This window comes from Garra rufa, chromosome 5, assembly GCF_049309525.1.
Source record: "Garra rufa chromosome 5, GarRuf1.0, whole genome shotgun sequence".
NCBI lineage: Eukaryota > Metazoa > Chordata > Actinopteri > Cypriniformes > Cyprinidae > Garra > Garra rufa.
The window spans coordinates 49,635,006-49,655,008 of NC_133365.1; the positions used below are offsets into that span (position 1 = coordinate 49,635,006).

The window sequence follows — 20,003 nt, forward strand, 5'->3', positions numbered from 1 at the left end:
CAAACAATCCATGCTGATCATGCTTCATAATCTAAACTCATATCTGCTTGTCTGAATACTGGTACATTCGGGTTACGCACTTTAGCGAACACAGTGACGCTGGAGCCACATGCAGCTCAATCACAAAAAAACGAACTTGATCAAAAGTGACACTGCAAGCTAACAATGATATATGAGCAGGCCCAGAGGGAATCCACACAATATACCACATTTTCTGCACTGATTGAGGGAGAAAACCTGGGGAATGGATTTAGATGTGGTTAAAATGTGCTAAATGCTCCTGAGAGTAATATTCTCAGAGGTAAGAAACATTAAAGGGGACATCTGATGCAAAATTCACTTTTACATGTTGTTTGCATATAAATGTGTGTGGACACAACCACCTACAATGATAGAAATCCATTTAGTCTTTTTTTTAATCCCCAGAAAACCTAAACAGTCTCAATTATCAAGCCGTTTTGATTTTATGAGCAGTATGATGTCATACTGCTCAGGCCCCGCCCACAACCGCTGACAGATTGTACAGTATTAGCATATTTCAGCCCTGAGCCAATTGGATGCTGTCCACCATTTTCTCCATACTCGAGTAGCTGTAGTGACAAATAGCTGTGTTTCCATTACCCTTTAAATTGCACAAATTGAAATTGCGAATTGAAAATACGCCTAATGGAAACGCGTCAATTGTGCAAAAACTCCCATATATCACAAAAAAAGTTTTTACGCTTGCATGAGGTGGTTTTTCAGGCAATTCGAAAAAGGAATATTTTGCAAAACAGCAATGGAATTTATTTATTTTTTGCATTTACAGGTCATATTTGATTAAATATAGCAAAAATCCCACAAAAAATCTGCTGCCATGACTTATCGTGAGAGGAAAAAAATTAAGTTTCAGTCGCATAACATCGGTTAATCTTTTCAATCGACATTTATAAAATAGCGCCAAAGTTTCATGCAAATCTGTAATGGAAACGCAGCTTGTGTCTCGTAAGCTATGCAAACATTTTGTAGTTGGATGTAAAAGTGAACAAAAGTCTTTATTTTCTGTGGATTAGTTTTGTTTTTGATGGTAACATGCCACCGAATACATAAAAACAGAAATGAGAGGCGGAGTGAGCAGCATGCACTGAAACGGGTCACTGTGAACAGAGCTGTTTTTGACAAGGTAAAACGGGTGTTGTTTTACACGACCACTGAGGAATTTTAAACAAAGTATGTTGCAGACATTTCATGAATACCCTAAAGAATCATATCAACTTGTGGAAAATGGGCATTCTTTAACCCTTTTTAATTATCAAAATAATTTAAATTGCTCCTGACAGCAGACAACATGTGCTTTTTGGAAATAAATGGCCTATTACGGTAATTTCTTGTGCTTAGGTGGCAAATGATGGAAGATTTGTAGAAGAACGAATTTGAACGGAGAGATAGGGAGCGCAGAGTTTTAGATTGCATAAAATAAACAAAACAAACAAAAACATTTTATGTTAAATTCAAATATTTCTCAAGTTACAATTTGTAATGTGTACTTGATACTTTCTCATTTAACACAAAAATAGCTTTAAAAAGTCTTTTATGGGTGTTTTCACAGTCAAATTTATTTTGTGATTAATTAAATGACACATCATGAAATTAATTTGATTTGAAATTAATCGACTGACAGCCCTACTTTTAACTTATCCTGGGGTGCATTTCCCAAAAGCATTGTTAGCTATAGTTGCAAGTTCTGTCATTACCAACATAGTTCAATGATTCAGTGTTTCCTAAAGCCATAGTTCAAACGAACATTCACAAACAGCGTCGCAAACTTACATGGTTGGAGCTACAGCTCTTGACCTGTGGTCCGAAGCATAGTATCTTGTTAGTAAGACATATGTGAATATAAATTATGCTCTTGGGCACAGTAAGCAAGCTAACATGCAGTACAATATATTTATTCCATTCTATCTCAATATAAATGTGCATCCTCTGTAAGCGCCATTTTTAAAGAAAGCGCATGTGCATAAATGACCAAGGGAACCCCGGAGTATGACGTAAGAGGGAACCCGCAATGAATCAATCATCAAATAAAATGAAATGACAGGGAACAACAAAAAAAAAGCTAATTATTCATCAGGTGCCACAAATCTCAAAGTCCACTCCAAAGGGAGATATTTCGTTTAAAAAAAATCCCTTTTCAAGAACTAAATGAACAGCTCCTATGGACTACAGAGTTTCTTTTCTGGATGCTGTCACAACGCGGTCCATTAGAATATCATTCAAATAAATCCCGCCTATGGAAATTCGAATCGTTGGCGGGCGGGTAGGGACAAAATGGGGAATTAGCCTAAATTTAGCGACGTAGCATGGACAGCCGCTTCTGGGATGCTTCAGTGAGCCACAGGATGATGGGTATAAATGCCAGCATTGACTAAAGTGGCCGCGATCTGCTCTGGTCGCCATGTCGTAGCCGCACTATTGAGGTGTGCGGTATAGAGGGCCAAAAACACATGCAGAGCCGCGACTGATATAGTGATGATCATCAGTTGTCATACACTTGTATATCACATCATTGGTATAGTTTTGTATAATATCTGAGTCACATATTTCCTTATGTGTCATGACTCATGATGGATAGGACTCTGATTATAGAATTTTATTACAGAAAAACTGTTTTGAACATGGTAATGGATTCAAATGTATAAGTAACAGGCTGGATGTACATTAACCTTACATCTTAACACCTCATTTAAAAAAAAAAATCAGATCAAAGATCATATATTTTGCCTATAGCCTATAAAACAGCTTCATAAATAGGAAGATTTCAATACATGGGGATTCTGAAAGGGATTTTTTTAGTGAGACATTAAATGACTTGAGACTCGACTTGGACTCAAGATTAATTTAGTTTTTTTTTTATTATTCGTTTTATTTTGATATAGTTTTCAAATTTGCAATAAAATTTAGTTTAGTTTTTATTCGTTTCATTAACAATTTTGTTAGTTTTAGTTTCGTTTTTATTTGGTGAACACATTTCTATTTAGTTTTTATATAGTTTAGTTTCAGTTTTAGTTTTTTGAAGATCAAACAGAGATCACGATTTCCTCGCCATTCTAAATTAAGCAAAAGAAATTGAGACAAAATATCAAATGCTGTAGTCTATTTAAAAGTGTTTAATTCATTTGAATGAATTAATAATCATTTAATACATAATATTTGTATTTAAAATAGAATATATTTAATACACCAATTTATAATATTACATTTATGAAAAAGTGGTTTGAATGAATAAATGACTTGCTCACCAAAACATTACTGGATGAATCTGCGTTTCTGAATCAATCTCTCAATGACAAATACATTTTTTAACAGTTGTTTTCACCTAGTGGCGAAACAATGCAATCGCCACAAACATTATTTGAAGGGCCAATTACTTTCAAAAGATGACGAGCTCTATTTTGATCTCTAATAGACATCAGTGTTTACATCCAAACTATGACCTTTAATCCCAGTATTGCTGTGATAATATGAATGACTGTGATATTTGAAAAGACTGTTTGTAAAGCTGTTTTTTTACATAAACATGATGACTGCTCTCTCTGTCAGCGGCAAATACAGATTTGAATGCTCCGGTAAGACTTTTTCAGAGATTTAATAGACATGGGGAATAGTTGTCATTTAGAAATGAGATCGCATGAGAACGTAATGATTAATTATTTTTGATAATTACTATTTTATTATTTAGTTTTTCAGTGAAAGTTGTTAGTTTCGTTCTAGTTTTTCATTTATTTTGACATTTTTATTTTATTTCAGTTTACGAAAATGTTTTCTGATCAATAGTTTTCGTCTTAGTTTTAGTTTAAGAAAATAACCTTGCTTGGACTCCAGGTTAAAGACTTCAGACTTGACTCGGACTCCAAGTTAAAGACCTCTGGTTGACAGTATACTCTTAAAAATAAAGTTTTTTTAATTGGCATCAAAGGTTTCAAGAACCTTTGACATCAATGAAAACTTTGCATTCCACCAAAAATTCTTTAGATTTGTAAAACGTTCTTCACACTATGAAAAATGTGTTTGTTAAGAAGTGTTCACTTGAAGGCTCTTTGGGAAACCAAAAATGATTCTTCCATGCCATTGCTGTGAAAATTCAGTTTTAGAATCTTTATCTTTCATCGTTAAATAAAAAAATATTAACCGCTAAAACATGCATTTAAGCCTGTTTTCCTTCATATTATCCCACCTAATTTCCCCACCAGAAAAGGTTTATCCTATTTTCTTCTTCTCTGGCCACCCTCCATTTTTCACACATCCTTTTTTTTCTTTCAAACCCAATTTCAGAGAGTGTGTGGAGACAGCGGTGGCTTCAGAACTGGTCGATCATGTTTTCCCATTAATTTGCCAGTGCTGGAGATGTCTTCCGATTACAGGATGAATAACAATCAGATTGCCACATTTCCCCTCCCTCCCTCATTTGTGGCTTAATTCACATGTATTAAGGAAATAGCGTCTCCTGCGAGGAAGACTTAGAAACGTGACGCTCGCGTTCTTGACTCAATAAACAAGCGAGTCAAGTCATGTTTTCAGCGGGACGTTCACAGGGCAATGCTCCAGTGGCGTTACATGGATTTAAACTGAAGATTAAATGTAAACTGGCATGTCTAAGCTGTTTTTCTAACCTCCAATGAATTTTCTGTCCTTGTTTCTTTGCCTTTGAGTTGAGATGATGCAGCTGAACTTTCACTTTAAATTACAGTCATTTCTACAGTGGCAGCTGGGTTCAAAACTGCAAAGTCACTGTGATCTTTGTTTGCTAAATGGGCTTCGTTTTGACACCAAAAAAGTGAGAGGTTCCTGAATTTGCTAATTATACCACCACTTTGCTAAGGTGGTTGCTAGGGCATTTCCATGCAGTTGCTAAGGAGTTGTGACTTGATGCTAGGGGGCATTTTATTAAAGTCACAACAACCTGTTATGAGCTTTTGCCTCTACACTGTAAATAATGTTGCTCAATGTACAGGAAAAAATGGCAACTATGAAGAAATTATGTGAAGTCCATGATAATGGTATTACAGAATGGCATATTGATACCTATACTTTGGGATTTGAACTTTTAATTTATCATTACATTTTTTTATTTATTAAAGTATTAAAATGTAGTGCATAATAGCACGATTTGTGTATCGGCCTATGGGTTACTATAGTTAACTAAAGCTTACTTTTTTTGTGTCAATTGAAATAAATAAATTAAATACAATTACACCACAAAATTTTGACTAAACAAAGCTTCACAGCATTAAACAGTTAAATGAAAATATAAATAAAAAAAAAATGAAATTACTAACTGGAAATAAATAAATTACAACTGAAATAAAATAAATTAAGCCTATTTATTTATGTGGTTTTTTTTTTACAGATTATATGGTAATTAATAGTTTTTACTTGCAAAGATACTGTATTTTACTGTAATATACATATACAGTCTTAAAAAATAAAATAAATTATGTTTATATATACTGTACACACACACATACATATATATATACACATATTATACTTGATTTTAAATACTGTAATTTACTGTAAAAATATTTAGTTATTTATATGTGCATACATATGTTATAAAAATAAGCATAAATTATAAATTAAGCTTATATAGACATATACATACATGTATACTGTATATTTACTATATATTTACTGTAAAATAAATTAGGCATACAGTGAGAAAAAAAAAGTTAAAATAATTTGTTAACTTACTGCCTTACAATTTTAAGTTTATTCAACTCAAATAAGTTTAGTTAACTTGAAATGTTTAGTTGTACTAAGTGACAACTTAGATATTTGAGTTGACTACAAAAAATTTGGTTTGTTAAAGATAAAAGCTGGCTGCATTAAACATTACATGGCTGCATTAAAATTTTAAGTTGCATCAACACCAATATCTAAGTTGTCACTTACAGTACAACTTAACTCAAAAGTTTAGTCAACTTGAAATGTTGAATTTAAGGCAGCCAGTTAACAAAATATTTTAAGTTGACTCAACAAATACACACGTTACATGATATATATATACATATAAAAAATAAAATAAATTACGCAAAAACACACACACTCATTATAGACAGACAGACAGACAGACAGATAGATATTTTAAATACTGTAATATACTGTATGAGAAGGTGGCTTATTTGCATTTTATAGTCTTTTTACAGTAAAAATGACATTAAATGTTCAGTCCATCTTAACTTCACATCTGTGGCATTTATTTTTTCACCTGTTTTGTCATCTGCCAAGTGAAGTTTATTTCTCAACAAGCCTCAATGACTTGAGCTATCATTCATGTCATCCACACCACAAAACCATAAGTGTGAGTGATATGTGCCTTTATGAACACAGCTTATGAACTGTGTGCAATCACTGATCTATGAAGTCAACCAAAAAGCACAAAATTGAAGATTTGTAACTGATTTTTTAATTGCCATCTTAAGGCAATTAAAATTCATGCACTCGTATATAGACCTAAATCAAAGTAGCAGAACACAGTCATTTAAAATCTCCTCGAATGTTGCTCTTCATTTCAAAAGGAATATGCACACTTAAGAACAAGCATAAACACAACAGCTGTCAAGAGATTTTCTGCCCACCTACAGCCTCCGTTGTGAGGTGACATGCTTCCCCCTACAGCTCAGCGGAGGCATTTTCAGCTCCAGCAGCACACCTTGATTCTCCCTGCCTCCTGCTGCCTTTCACACAAACACACACATTCATAAATCCAGGATCGATAAGTGTGTTATGATGTAATTTAATTCATAGCACACCATAAGCGACTGTACAAACTGGCGCAATAAAGAAATTTTGTCGAAGTGCTATCTAATAAGAGACTGATGTCAGAGTGTATGTCCAGAGGAATGCCATCATCTAGAACAAATCCAGCTCCAATTACAATTTAATGAATCAGCCCACATTAGAGAGAAATAAGACACATTTATCACAAAGCGCACAGCAGAGATTGCGAGTCGAGTAGTAGCATTAAAGATTCAACCGGGATCGGCTAAATGAATCTTGTCGTCTTGCACGGTTTTGTTTTATAACTGTAGTTGCATCATTTTGCGGGTTTCCTGTTTTCTCTGTTCTCCCAATAGGCCAGACCTAAATAAACGTGGCATCAGGCAATCACAGTTTGACGCTGAATGCAGAAGTATTGTCTTGGGAAAGTCGCACAACTAAAAGATTGTTTGCATGTGTTAATAGAAGCGTTTGCTAATGAAAACATCACAATTATTATTGCTCACACATACGGTTGGGATTTGAACTAACTTCTAACACAATAATTTATTAATTATTCAGATTAAAGTATTAAAATTTAGAGCATAATAGCACAATTCGTGTGACAGCCTGGATTTTCCGTTTTAAATATAGGTTTAAATAAAGCTGAAATAAAATAAAATCTAATTATTAGATGCAAAAAGTCAAACTAAACAACTTTACAGTATTAAAATATTTGTGGTGTATTAAAATAAAGCTGAAATAAAATTAAATGAAAAAGAACTTAACTGTATTTTTAAGTTTAATTTAAATAAGTTTAAGATGAATCATCAAAATTACTAACTAGAACTAAAATAAAACTGAACTAAAACTAAAACTGAAATAAAAATAAATGGAATGTAAACAGCTAAAATAAAATAATGAAATAAAAATCTTAAAGGACAACATTAAACTAAACAAAACCTTACAGCATTTTGCTCATTAAAATGAAGTTGAAATAAAAATCAAATATCAATTTTACATTTAAATCTTTGCTGCAACTGTGGTAAGTTTAAGTAACTGAAATAAGTTTACTAACTAAAAATAAATAAACTGAACCAAAACTAAAATTAAATAAAAATAAATTCACAGTAGTAATAAAATAATGAAAAATAAATATTGCATGACAAAAAAAAAAAAACCTTAACCCTAACCCTTAAAAAATTATACAAAAAAATAATATAGTAATGGAAATAAGTTTAAGTTATGATAAGTATCATAACTAACTGGAAAAAAACTAATATATATAATATATATATATATATATATTAAAATAATGAAATAAATATTAAATTACAAATTTAACCTAACTAGCATTTTAACTTCACAGTATCTTCTAATTAAACTGAAGCTGAAAAATAAACAATTAATAATAAATAATAATAATTATTATTATTAATATTTTATATTATTAAATATAAATATTAACTCAGTAATGGGGAAAAATGTAAGATAAATTGACATAATTATTAACTGGAAAAAACTGAACAAACTAAAACTGAAAAATAATAAATATTTATAATATAATAGTAATAAAATAATGAAATAAATATTAAATGACAAAATTTTGTTTTGTTTTTTAGCTTTGATGAATTTGTGTTTTTAATTTTAACTTACTGACATATTTAAGTTGAATAGGAAAATTACTAACTGGAACTAAACTTAAAATGAACTAAAACTAAAATAAAAAATGTAATCAAAATAGTTAAAAATAAATAAATTAAATATAAATATTACATCACAAAATTCAACTTAACAATTTGTTTGTATATTTAAAACAAAACATACCAATATAAAATGTATTTTTGTTACTTATGTATTTTTGTTACTTGAATAATTACTAACTGAAAATAAACTTAAAGTGAACTGAAATGGAAATAAAGAAAATTAAATCAAAATAGTAAAAAAAGAAATATAAATATTACATAACAAATTTTACCTAAACAAAACTTACCAACATTAAATGTAATTTTGTTATTTGAAATAAAACTGAAATAAACTACAATAAATTATTATAAATAAAATAACTTTGTACGTTTAAGCTGAATGACCATAATTACTAACTAAAAATAAATATAAACTAAAACTATAACTGAAATAAAATACATAAAAATATAAATAAATAAAACCTAAATAGTAATACAGATTTTAAAAAATCTTTTTTTACAAAAAATTATTAAAGATTAAATCAAGAACAGAAAATATATGAATTAATTCTTAATATTGAAAATGAATTCTAAATCATGCATCTTGGTCAGAAAGTGTGCTGTCACTGATGTAAGAGCTCACTTTTTGCCTTTAACATCCTAAAACATGCAAAAAAAAAATTATATTTTATATTCTAGTAAGAAATGACCCAAAACACCTTAGAAATGCATGGCAACCAATGAAAACACAGTGTTGAGTTTTGCACATGCAAGATCCACTAACACAAAAAGCACTGCTTTTGACAAAAGATTAAAATAAATTTACTTTATTCAGATACAAACAGCAATCCAACAAATATACACTATTAACAATAAGTACTACTATAAAAACTTCTGAGCACGAGCGTGAAATCTTTCACTGAGCTGGATTACAATTGCAACTTGCTTACAATTTTCCCTCAGTAACCCTCTGTAATTCTGTCTTTTACCTTCTCCTCTATATTTGTGAAGTACTTCATTTGGGCCAGGAGCTCTTTGGCGGTCAGCAGATCCCCTGTGAAAAGAAGAACCGTGAGGCAAACACAAAAACAGTTTTTTTCCACTCGCATGCCATGAAAATGTGCGTGCAACCGGCCTTGGCGCCGAATTTCTGTCAGATTTGGGAGGTCATGAGGAGGAGTAAGAGAGAAAAATACCTTTGTTCAGCGATGAATTCATCTGTTCAGTCAAGTCTTTCAGTTTCCCTGGTGAAAGGAAGTAAAATACAGTATATAAACAGCACAACCACACTGACTTAAAAGCGAAAACATAAAACCACAGGACCTTGAACTTTCTGACGGAATGAAACTAGGGCCGCAAACGGTCACATAAATAAGCTGCGAGCGACGTGAGTGGGCGCAGAGCAATATTTCAACCATCACTTCCGCTTGGTGCTTTTCTTTCAGGCCTACACACCTCGCACAGCCCGGCCGATAGCGCTGACCTCATCTTGGCTCCGCGTCTCTGCGAGGCTCTCGTTGATCTCCATGACCTCTAGGAGAAACGCGGGGTCTGCGGATGCGTCCGTACCTTCCTCCAGCAAAACCCCCTGCAGCTCCAGCTACAGTGAAACATGCAGGTTACACAGGGTACAGCTATAATAAAAGCACTAGGGCCTCTTGGCAGCAGTTATAACAGACTGCAGACTGGTTTTAAGTTAGCACCCACATAAACTGAACCTAGTTTTCTGTAAATGTCAAAGTGTAAAATACAGAAAATAGCTAGAGCTGATATTTAAAGTGGTTGCAAAGTATATTTGGGCACTTGTGTATTTGATGCTAGATTGCTAAATCATTTGCACTGCAGGAGCTCACTTCACTTTTCTTCATAAATTTTCCTTACAGGAGTAGTTCACTTTCAGAACAAAAATGTACAGATAAATGTAAAAATGTACTCACCCCCTTATCATCCAAGATGTTCATGTCTTTCTTTCTTCAGTCGTAAAGAAATTAGAAATAGGATTTCTCTCCATATAATGGACTTCTATGGTGCCCCCAAGTTTGAACTTCCAAAATGCAGATTAAATGCAGCTTCAAAAGGCTCTAAAATGATCCCAGCTGATGAAGAAGTGTCTTATCTAGCAAAACAATTGTTTATTTTCTAAAACTATTTAAAATGTATATACTTTTTAATCTCTACACAGAGTACACACAGAGCTAGACAAGACAAGCATTTGAGGTAAAAAGTATATAAATTGTATTTTTTTTTTTTAAATAACCGATTGTTTTGCTAGAAAAGACCCTTCTTTCCTTGGCTGTGATCGTTTAGAGCCATTTGAAGCTGCATTTTGGAAGTTCAAACTCGAGGGCACCATCGTTATATGGAGAGAAATCCTGAAATGTTTTCCTCAAAAAACATAATTTCCTTACGAATGAAGAAAGAAAGACATCTTGGATGACAAGGGGGTGAGCACATAATCTGTAAATTTTTGTTCTGAAAGTGAACTATTTGTAATGTATTTTAATCAATTGGTCTGAAGGTGATTTTTTAGTGGATGTCTGAAGTCAGTTTTCCTCAAGTGCACAGGTGTGTCCTAAAATCACATTAACTTTTGTATATTCACTGTTGGTCCAAAGTTAATTAACCCTTAATTAACTCTTTTTTTAGTGTTTTTTTTTTTTAAAGTCTCTTATAGTAACCCTGGCTATACTTATTTGTTCTCTGAATTGATCTGTAAAATACAGTAAAACTACCCTGGAAATCCAGAGGTCTCGCGAGAGCACAATTTGAATTGTCTCTGCAAGACACTCTGGCATCGAGCAATGATGCACATTACTGCAATACGTAAGCAGTTCTGGAAACCAATCAAATCGGTGTATCTGATGTAGGCGGGCCAGAGGCGAGCTAAGCTGATGACGACAGCGCTGTGACGTCCGGAATCATTTAGTAAGCATTGAAAGATGGCTACAGATGAACACCAGTTGTTTGAAACGGCTTTGGCCACTACAATAAACGAGTTATACTTGGATTTTCATATAAAAGAGGAACAGAAAACCGCGCTCGAATCGTTCCTTTGCAAGAATGACGTTTTTGCTGTTTTGCCGACTGGATACGGCAAGAGTTTAATCTATCAGTTAGCTCCGTTGGTAGCTAAGTGTATGGATACGTCACACCTTGTGTTGTTGTGATTGGTCGTGGCTTTATCCAATTGCATGCAGTAAGAGTTTCAAATGCATGCTTGGTGCCGCCCCTCAAGTTAGGCACTTTTCATTGCTCGATGCCAGACCCTTAATCTTAATACATTAGGGTCTGGATTTTTTCCAGGCTACAGTAAAACAGTAATGTGAATATACTGTGAATTTTCTATAAATTCAACAATTTCTATATTAATATATTTTAAAATGTAACTTATTTTTGTGATGTAAAGCTGAATATTAGTGTCGCATGATCCTTCAGAAATCATTTGGATTTTCCAAATTCACTACCTTTCAAAAGTTAAGGTAAGTAATATTAGAAAAAAAAAAAAACTTTTACTAAATCACTTATTTAGTAAGGATGCATTAAACTGATCAAAAGTGACAGCAAGCACATTTATAATGTAAATGTGTGTATAATGGTACAATACCAGTCAAAAGATGTTTTAATGTTTTTTTTTGTTTTGTTTTTACAGAGGACTCTTCTGCTCACCAAGCCTGAATTTATTTGATCCAAAGTACAACAAAAACAGAATAATTCTGAAATATTTTTACCATTTAAAATAACTGTTTTCTATTTGAATATATTTTAAAATGTAATTTATTCCTGTGACTTCAAAGCTGAATTTTAAGAATCAATACTCGAGTCATATGATCAGAAATCATTCTAATATTCAGATTTAGTGCTCAAAAAAAAATAGAGCAGAGTAGAATTTTTTCAGGCTTCTTTGATGAATAGAAAGTTCAGAAGAACAGCATTTATCTGAAATAGAAATCTTTTGTAACATTATAAATGTCTTTAACATCACTTTTGATCAATTTAAAGCATCCTTGCTAAATAATTTATATAATTTCTTTCCCACAAAAAAACATACTTACTCCAAACTTTTGAATGGTATAGTGTATAATGTTTTAAATACTGATAAAAATAACAATAATAATAAAATGTTTCTTGAATATTAGACTGATTTCTGAAGGATCATGTGACACTGAAGACTGGAGTAATGATGCTGAAAATGTAGCTTTGATCACAGAAAAAAAATAAACTTTAAAATATATTGAAATAGAAAGCAGTTATTTTAAATAGTAAAAATATTTCACAATATTACTGTGTTGCTGTATTTTGGATCAACTAAATGCAGGCTTGGTTAGCATAAGAGAATTCCTTATAAAAAACATTTTAAAAAATCTTACTCTTCCAAAACTTTTGACTTGTAGTGTATATGGTAATTCACAGAGTTTACTAGCAAAAACCATACATGTAACAATATTTCATAATAAAATAGTAAAACTACGTTTAATTTGTGTTAAGTTTTTTATAAAATCTAACTGTATATGGTAAGTTAAGGTTTTTACTTCTGTAAAAAAAAAATTCTTTTTTTTTTTCCTGACATTTTAAAATTTTCCTAACATTTACATCATGGTACTATCATGGACGCATGACAAAGAAGAGAAGAAACTGCATACTGTGCATTCGATTTTATAGGCTTATGTGTTCATATGTTTTCAGGGGTTATTGCGCACAACCTATAGCTGCCATATGCACAAATATTTACTAAACAAATAATTACCATGTAGACGGCCCGACTCAGAGGTTTCTGCAGTGTTCTGTAGGCTTTGTTCACCAGTGCTGATTGCTCTTCTGAATATTCCTGCTCTTTCTGTAAATAGGATCAGACAACAAAGTCATTCCAAATTAAAGTCATTCTTCTTACAGGCTACAAAAACAATTTCAACAGCCCTCAAGGCACAAATCACACAAAGCTCCGAAGCATAAAGCAACCTGAAGAATACTGTGATTGTGGTTTTATGAAGTAACAAAAGAAGTGTGATCCATAAAGAGTCTTACTGTGCCCAAGCTTTCAAACTTTTCCAAATATGTTATATAATTACGTACTGTCGTCACATTTATTTTAAGATATCATGACATGTTCTTTGTTTGTGGTAAGAATTTCCTCTTGGGAATGAGGAGAATTGTCAAAAAACGAAACCCCAGCAATGCTGATAATTGTGCAGGGTTTTTTTTCCCCCCTGAAGGATCTGGCTGTGTGGGTGGACGCAGAGGGTCGGAGCTGTGATGGGATTCGTCAGGGAGGCGTCAGGTGGAATAAGAGGTGAGAAACCAAAGAAATGACTTGCAGAGGAGAAACATTTTCAGCTGTCAGAGTTGCCAAAGCCTAGAGAATCAACATCCAGCTTGCTGTTGCTGTCAGGAAACCCAATTGGGCTCGCAAAGCATGCACCAATCACCAAAGAAATGTCTGCTGCCTTATAGGAACGATGATGTGCTGTATATCTTTTACCTGAGCATCTAAATAGATATGGACAAGGCATACTGGGAGTACAGAGTTTGATATATAATGCAAAGCAAAAGGGTTAGAAGGCAAGTCTCAAAAAAGCAGGAAATATGTAACACTGAGCCATAAGTCACAACAAAGTTAATAAACAAATTAGAAGTACTTTTAAATATTACAATAAAATAAATAGAACTTTATCATTATAAACTCTCATTATAAAAAATATGTGTACCATAAAACCGCGGGTCTATTTGTAGCAATAGCCAAAAATACATTGTATGGGTCAAAATTATATGCCAAAAATCATTAAGATATTAAGTAAATATCATGTTTCATTAAGATATTTTGTCAATATCCTACAGTAAATGTATCAAAACTCATGTTTGATTAATAACATGCATTACCAAGAACTTACTTTGAACAACTTCAAAAGGCGATTTTCTCAATATTTAGATTTTTTGCACCCTTTTTTCAAATAGTTGTATCTTGGCCAAATATTGTCCTATCCTAACAAACCATAAACGAATGGAAAGCTTTCGGATGATGTATAAATGTCAATTTAAAAAAAATTTACCCTTATGACTGATTTTGTGGTCCAGGGTCCCATATTGTATGAACTGCAAAAGTTAATTATACATGATAGTTTCTTAATAGTTTTCATTATTAATTGTATGCTAATTTAAATAAATAAAAATGACTTTCAAAATAATGAAAAAAAATATATTAATAATCTATGTGTGTATATAAATAAATGTCGTAAGAATGAGTAAAATAGTAATATTGTGAAATGTTATAACTAAAAATTATTTCTAATTAAATATATATGTTTATGTAATTTATTCTTATGATTGCAAAGTGTCATTTTTAGCAGAAATTTTAATAAACATTTTAATTAATATCAATGTTGAAAAAAGATGTGCTTTTTACTATTTTTTGTGTTACATTATCTTAGAGGTTCAAAAAAGTTCAAAAGAACAGTATTTATTTGTAATAGTAATCTTTTATAAAAAATAATAATAAATATCTTTTCTATAACTTTTGATCAACTGAATGGCTTTCCTTTTAAAAACAAATAAATGAATAAATAATTAAATGAATAAATAAATAAATAAATAAATAGCATTAATTTAACAAAAAATGAATATGCTTTCATGAGATTCACACTTAAAAAACGTACACAAAAGACTGCAAGGCAAACAATTTAAAACATATTCTATAGAAGAAAAAAAAGAATTAGTGCTCTTAAAGATTTACAATTTAGCCACAATCTTTTGCTATTCTATTTAATTTAAATTTTGAAAAGGCGATTTTCTCAATATTTAGATTTTTTGCACCCTTTTTTCAAATAGTTGTATCTTGGCCAAATATTGTCCTATCCTAACAAACCATAAACGAATGGAAAGCTTTCAGATGATGTATAAATGTCAATTAAAAAAAATTTACCCTTATGACTGATTTTGTGGTCCAGGGTCCCATATTGTATGAACTGCAAAAGCTAATTATACATGATAGTTTCTTAATAGTTTCATCATAGTTTTCATTATTAATTGTATGCTAATTTAAATAAATAAAAATGACTTTCAAAATAATGAAAAAAAAATATGTTAATAATCTATGTGTGTATATAAACAAATGTCGTAAGAATGAGTAAAATAGTAATATTGTGAAATGTTATAACTAAAAATTATTTCTAATTAAATATATATGTTTATGTAATTTATTCTTATGATTGCAAAGTGTCATTTTTAGCAGAAATTTTAATAAATATTTTAATTAATATCAATGTTGAAAAAAGATGTGCTTTTTACTATTTTTTGTGTTACATTATCTTAGAGGTTCAAAAAAGTTCAAAAGAACAGTATTTATTTGTAATAGTAATCTTTTATAAAAAATTAATAATAAATATCTTTTCTATAACTTTTGATCAACTGAATGGCTTTCCTTTTAAAAACAAATAAATGAATAAATAATTAAATGAATAAATAAATAAATAAATAAATAGCATTAATTTAACAAAAAATGAATATGCTTTCATGAGATTCACACTTAAAAAACGTACACAAAAGACTGCAAGGCAAACAATTTAAAACATATTCTATAGAAGAAAAAAAAGAATTAGTGCTCTTAAAGATTTACAATTTAGCCACAATCTTTTGCTACTCTATTTAATTTAAATTTTGAAAAGGCGATTTTCTCAATATTTAGATTTTTTGCACCCTTTTTTCAAATAATTGTATCTTGGCCAAATATTGTCCTATCCTAACAAACCATAAACGAATGGAAAGCTTTCAGATGATGTATAAATGTCAATTTAAAAAAATTTACCCTTATGACTGATTTTGTGGTCCAGGGTCCCATATTGTATGAACTGCAAAAGTTAATTATACATGATAGTTTCTTAATAGTTTCATCATAGTATTCATTATTAATTGTATGCTAATTTAAATAAATAAAAATGACTTTCAAAATAATGAAAAAAATATATATTAATAATCTATGTGTGTATATAAACAAATGTCGTAAGAATGAGTAAAATAGTAATATTGTGAAATGTTATAACTAAAAATTATTTCTAATTAAATATATATGTTTATGTAATTTATTCTTATGATTGCAAAGTGTCATTTTTAGCAGAAATTTTAATAAATATTTTAATTAATATCAATGTTGAAAAAAAGATGTGCTTTTTACTATTTTTTGTGATAATTTATCTTAGAGGTTCAAAAAAGTTCAAAAGAACAGTATTTATTTGTAATAGTAATCTTTTATAAAATGAATAATAAATATCTTTTCTATAACTTTTGATCAATTGAATGTGGCTTTCCTTTGAAAAACAAATAAATGAATAAATAATTAAATGAATAAATAAATAGTATTAATTTAACAAAAAATGAATATGCTTTCATGAGATTCACACTTAAAAAACGTACACAAAAGACTGCAAGGCAAACAATTTAAAACATATTCTATAGAAGAAAAAAAATAATTAGTGCTCTTAAAGATCACAATCTTTTGCTACTCTATTTAATTTAAATTTTGAACTCATAGTTTAAAGGCCCACCTATTAAATCACAATTATCTGCTCATAACAGATATGGCCACCATATATTTTACATCCCTACAGTATCTCTCAGCACTGTTGTGATATGTAAAACCAATGAACACTACTCTACCAGTCAAAAGTTTTTGGACAGTAATATTTGTAATGTTTTTTAAAGACATCTCTACTGCTCACCAAGCCTGCATTTATTTGATTCAAAATACAGCAAAAGCAGTAATATTGTAAATATACTGTAATATTTTTACCATTTAAAATAAATGCTTTCTGTTTTAATATATTTTAAAATGTAATTTATTCCTGGAATACAAAGCTGAATTTTCAGCCTCATTACTTATCGTTACTTGAGTGTCACATGATCCTTCATAAATCATTCAAATATGCTGATTTGCTGTTCGAGAAATGTTTTTATTATTATTATTATCAATATTTAAAACCGTTTTTCAGGATTCTTTGATAAATAAAAAGATCCAAAGATCAGCATTTAACTGATAATAATAGCTAATCTAATAAAAAGGTTTTGTAACATTATATACTATACCATTTAAAAGCATGGAGTGAGTATAATTGTTTTTTTGTTTTTTTTGGAAAAGAAATGATAGAAATTATTACTTCAATTGACCAAAAGTGATGATAAAGACATTTATAATGTTACAAAAGATTTCTATTTCAGGTAAATGCTTTCTTCTGAACATTTTATTCATCAAAGAATCCTGAAAACAGCTGTTTTCAACATAATAATAATAATAAATATTTTTGAGCAGCAAATCAGAATATTAGAATGATTTCTGAAGGATCATGTGACTGGAGTAATGATGCTAAAATCAGCTGTTAAATCACAGGAATAAATTACATTTTAAAACATATTAAAATAAACTTTTTTGAATAGTTAAAATGTGTCAAAATTGTACTGTTTTTGCTGTACTTCAGATCAAATAAATGCAGACGTGACCAAAAAAAACTTTAAAAATCTTACTGTTCAAAAACTTTTGACTGGTAGTGTACATCTCAAAATATATGCTTGTCTACTGTTAATAAACATAGTGCTGTGTAAAATACGGAATATAACAATTTTATATAATATAGCCCATTACCGAAGATTTCTGGCAGAAGTTGTCAGGATGGAGAGCTCTTTGCAGCTCCAAAAACCTTTTCTGAAGTTTCTGGGTGTCCAATGAAAATTTCTGTTCACTGAGGAAGACAAATATATTTAGTTATATACGTTATGAAATGATTATGAACTAATATAATGAAAAATGTGTATAGTGTATAGTGAAACTGTATCTGTGATAACATGTAAAAACAACTGGATCATCTACACTGTATCAGAACAATGTTATGGCAAGTTTTAAGTAACGAAAGTAAGTAAACAATACGTAAAAAGTAAGCCAAAAATATTATCTGTGAATGCACAAGTGATTCATTCATAATTATAACAACGACCTATAAACAATAGCACTAGTTAAATCACCAGTTCATGATGTCAAAATAACTCGTCTTGTCTTCAGGAGGTTGGATGACATTACAGGATGAACAGAAAAATAATTCAGCAGAAGATCCGCATTTCCAACAGAGTTTGTTGACTGTAGCAGTGCTGAAAGTCTTCAGAGTTAAGTGTCCTTTAACTGTATTACAGTGAGAAACACCATTATTGACTTTCCTGTAAGAACTCACAGCTCTTCCTGAAGCGAAACACGGAAATAGGACGAGGTTAAGAAGTTGTCCGTTTGATATAAATTTGTTTGCATGTTTAAATCCGTCAGACGTTAACAAAAATCGGAGTCTGTATAGCGTTATCATGATCACCTACAGAATGAAATCGGGTTTATAGAATGTTTGCACGCTACTTCCTGTCATGAGCGTCAGAGATTTTTTCAAAATAAAAGTTTTTTTTTACAATTCAACGATTCTTTTTTTTTTTACAGTCTATGATTCAACCAACGTATTTGTCGACTATATTGTATTTTTAATTTTTATTTTGTTTGTAATTATCTATTAATCTATTATTGCTTGGTCTCGAGTAATGGCAACAGAAATATGCTTTACATAAATAAAACGCAATATTAACCCAAGGTTAACTCAAAGCTACAGCTATCATTAATTTCCCTCCCACATTAAAATATAGCATATATATATATATATATATATATATATATATATATATATATAACAGTGATATTTTTAATGTTTAAAAAAGTCATCTCTGCTCACCAAGTCTGTATTTATTTGACTCAATGACAGAAATAACAGAAAAAAATAAATAAAATAAAACATGTTTACTATTTAAAACAACTGTTTTATATTTGAATATATTTTAAAATGTAATTTTCTCCTGTGATTTCAAAGCTGGATTTTTAGCGTCATTACTCCAGTCACGTTATTCTTTAGAATTTATTCTAATATTCTGATTTGCTGCTCGTAAATATTTATTATTTATTATTATGTTGAAAACAGCTGAGTAGAATTTTTTCAGGTTTCTTTGATGAATAGAACGTTCAGAAGAACAGCATTTATCTGAAATAAAAATATTTTTGTAGCATTACAAACTTGTTCATCACTTTGATCAGTTTTGCGTCATTGCTAAATAATTAATAACTCTAAGCTTTTGAATAGTAGTGTATAATGTTACAAAAGCTTTTTATTTTAGATAAATGCTGATCTTTGGATCTTTCAACTGAAAACAACATTCAAAATCTTACTGCAAAAAAAAAAAACCACTTGCACTGACGAGTATTTAAGAAGTTGGTAAGTTGTTTGTTTTACAACTAAAGCTATTACGACTAGTTAATTACTGAATTTGATTTATTACATTTGTAGTACACCTTGAGAAGTGATATTCAACTAATAAAACAACAACAACAATGAATAATAAGAATAGTATTATTAATAATAATAATAACGATTTTTACAAATGACTTACAATATAAAAAATATATAATGTATAATTAAATATATAATTATTTAGTTAGTTTAATTATTTGAACTACATTTCCCGTGAGCCTCTACTCTGGCCTCTGATTGGCTGAATCATGTTATGGGAAGTTCATGG

The 20,003-nt window shown here is 30.4% G+C and overlaps 1 protein-coding gene across 1 annotated transcript; it reads right to left on the reverse strand.

Annotated features, from left to right (window-relative positions):
• Positions 1-9,237: 9,237 nt before the first annotated feature.
• On the reverse strand, positions 9,238-18,795 carry hscb (HscB mitochondrial iron-sulfur cluster cochaperone). The gene is made up of 6 exons (XM_073841336.1): positions 18,426-18,795; positions 18,049-18,145; positions 13,171-13,260; positions 9,882-10,026; positions 9,623-9,670; positions 9,238-9,480 (listed from the first exon to the last, which is right to left on the reverse strand). Exons 1-6 carry the CDS (start codon positions 18,752-18,754, stop codon positions 9,386-9,388), a joined length of 804 nt encoding a protein of 267 aa, XP_073697437.1. The 5' UTR covers positions 18,755-18,795; the 3' UTR covers positions 9,238-9,385.
• Positions 18,796-20,003: the final 1,208 nt, after the last annotated feature.

Bases quoted from the DNA above. Each gene is read 5' to 3' on its own strand.
- hscb (XM_073841336.1), bottom strand. From the start codon at position 18,754: ATGATAACGCTATACAGACTCCGATTTTTGTTAACGTCTGACGGATTT. The intron at 9,671-9,881 runs GTGTGTAGGCCT...TCCTTTCACCAG, and splicing joins TATCGGCCGGGCTGTGCGAG to GGAAACTGAAAGACTTGACT. The intron at 9,481-9,622 runs GTATTTTTCTCT...TTCTTTTCACAG, and splicing joins GAATTCATCGCTGAACAAAG to GGGATCTGCTGACCGCCAAA.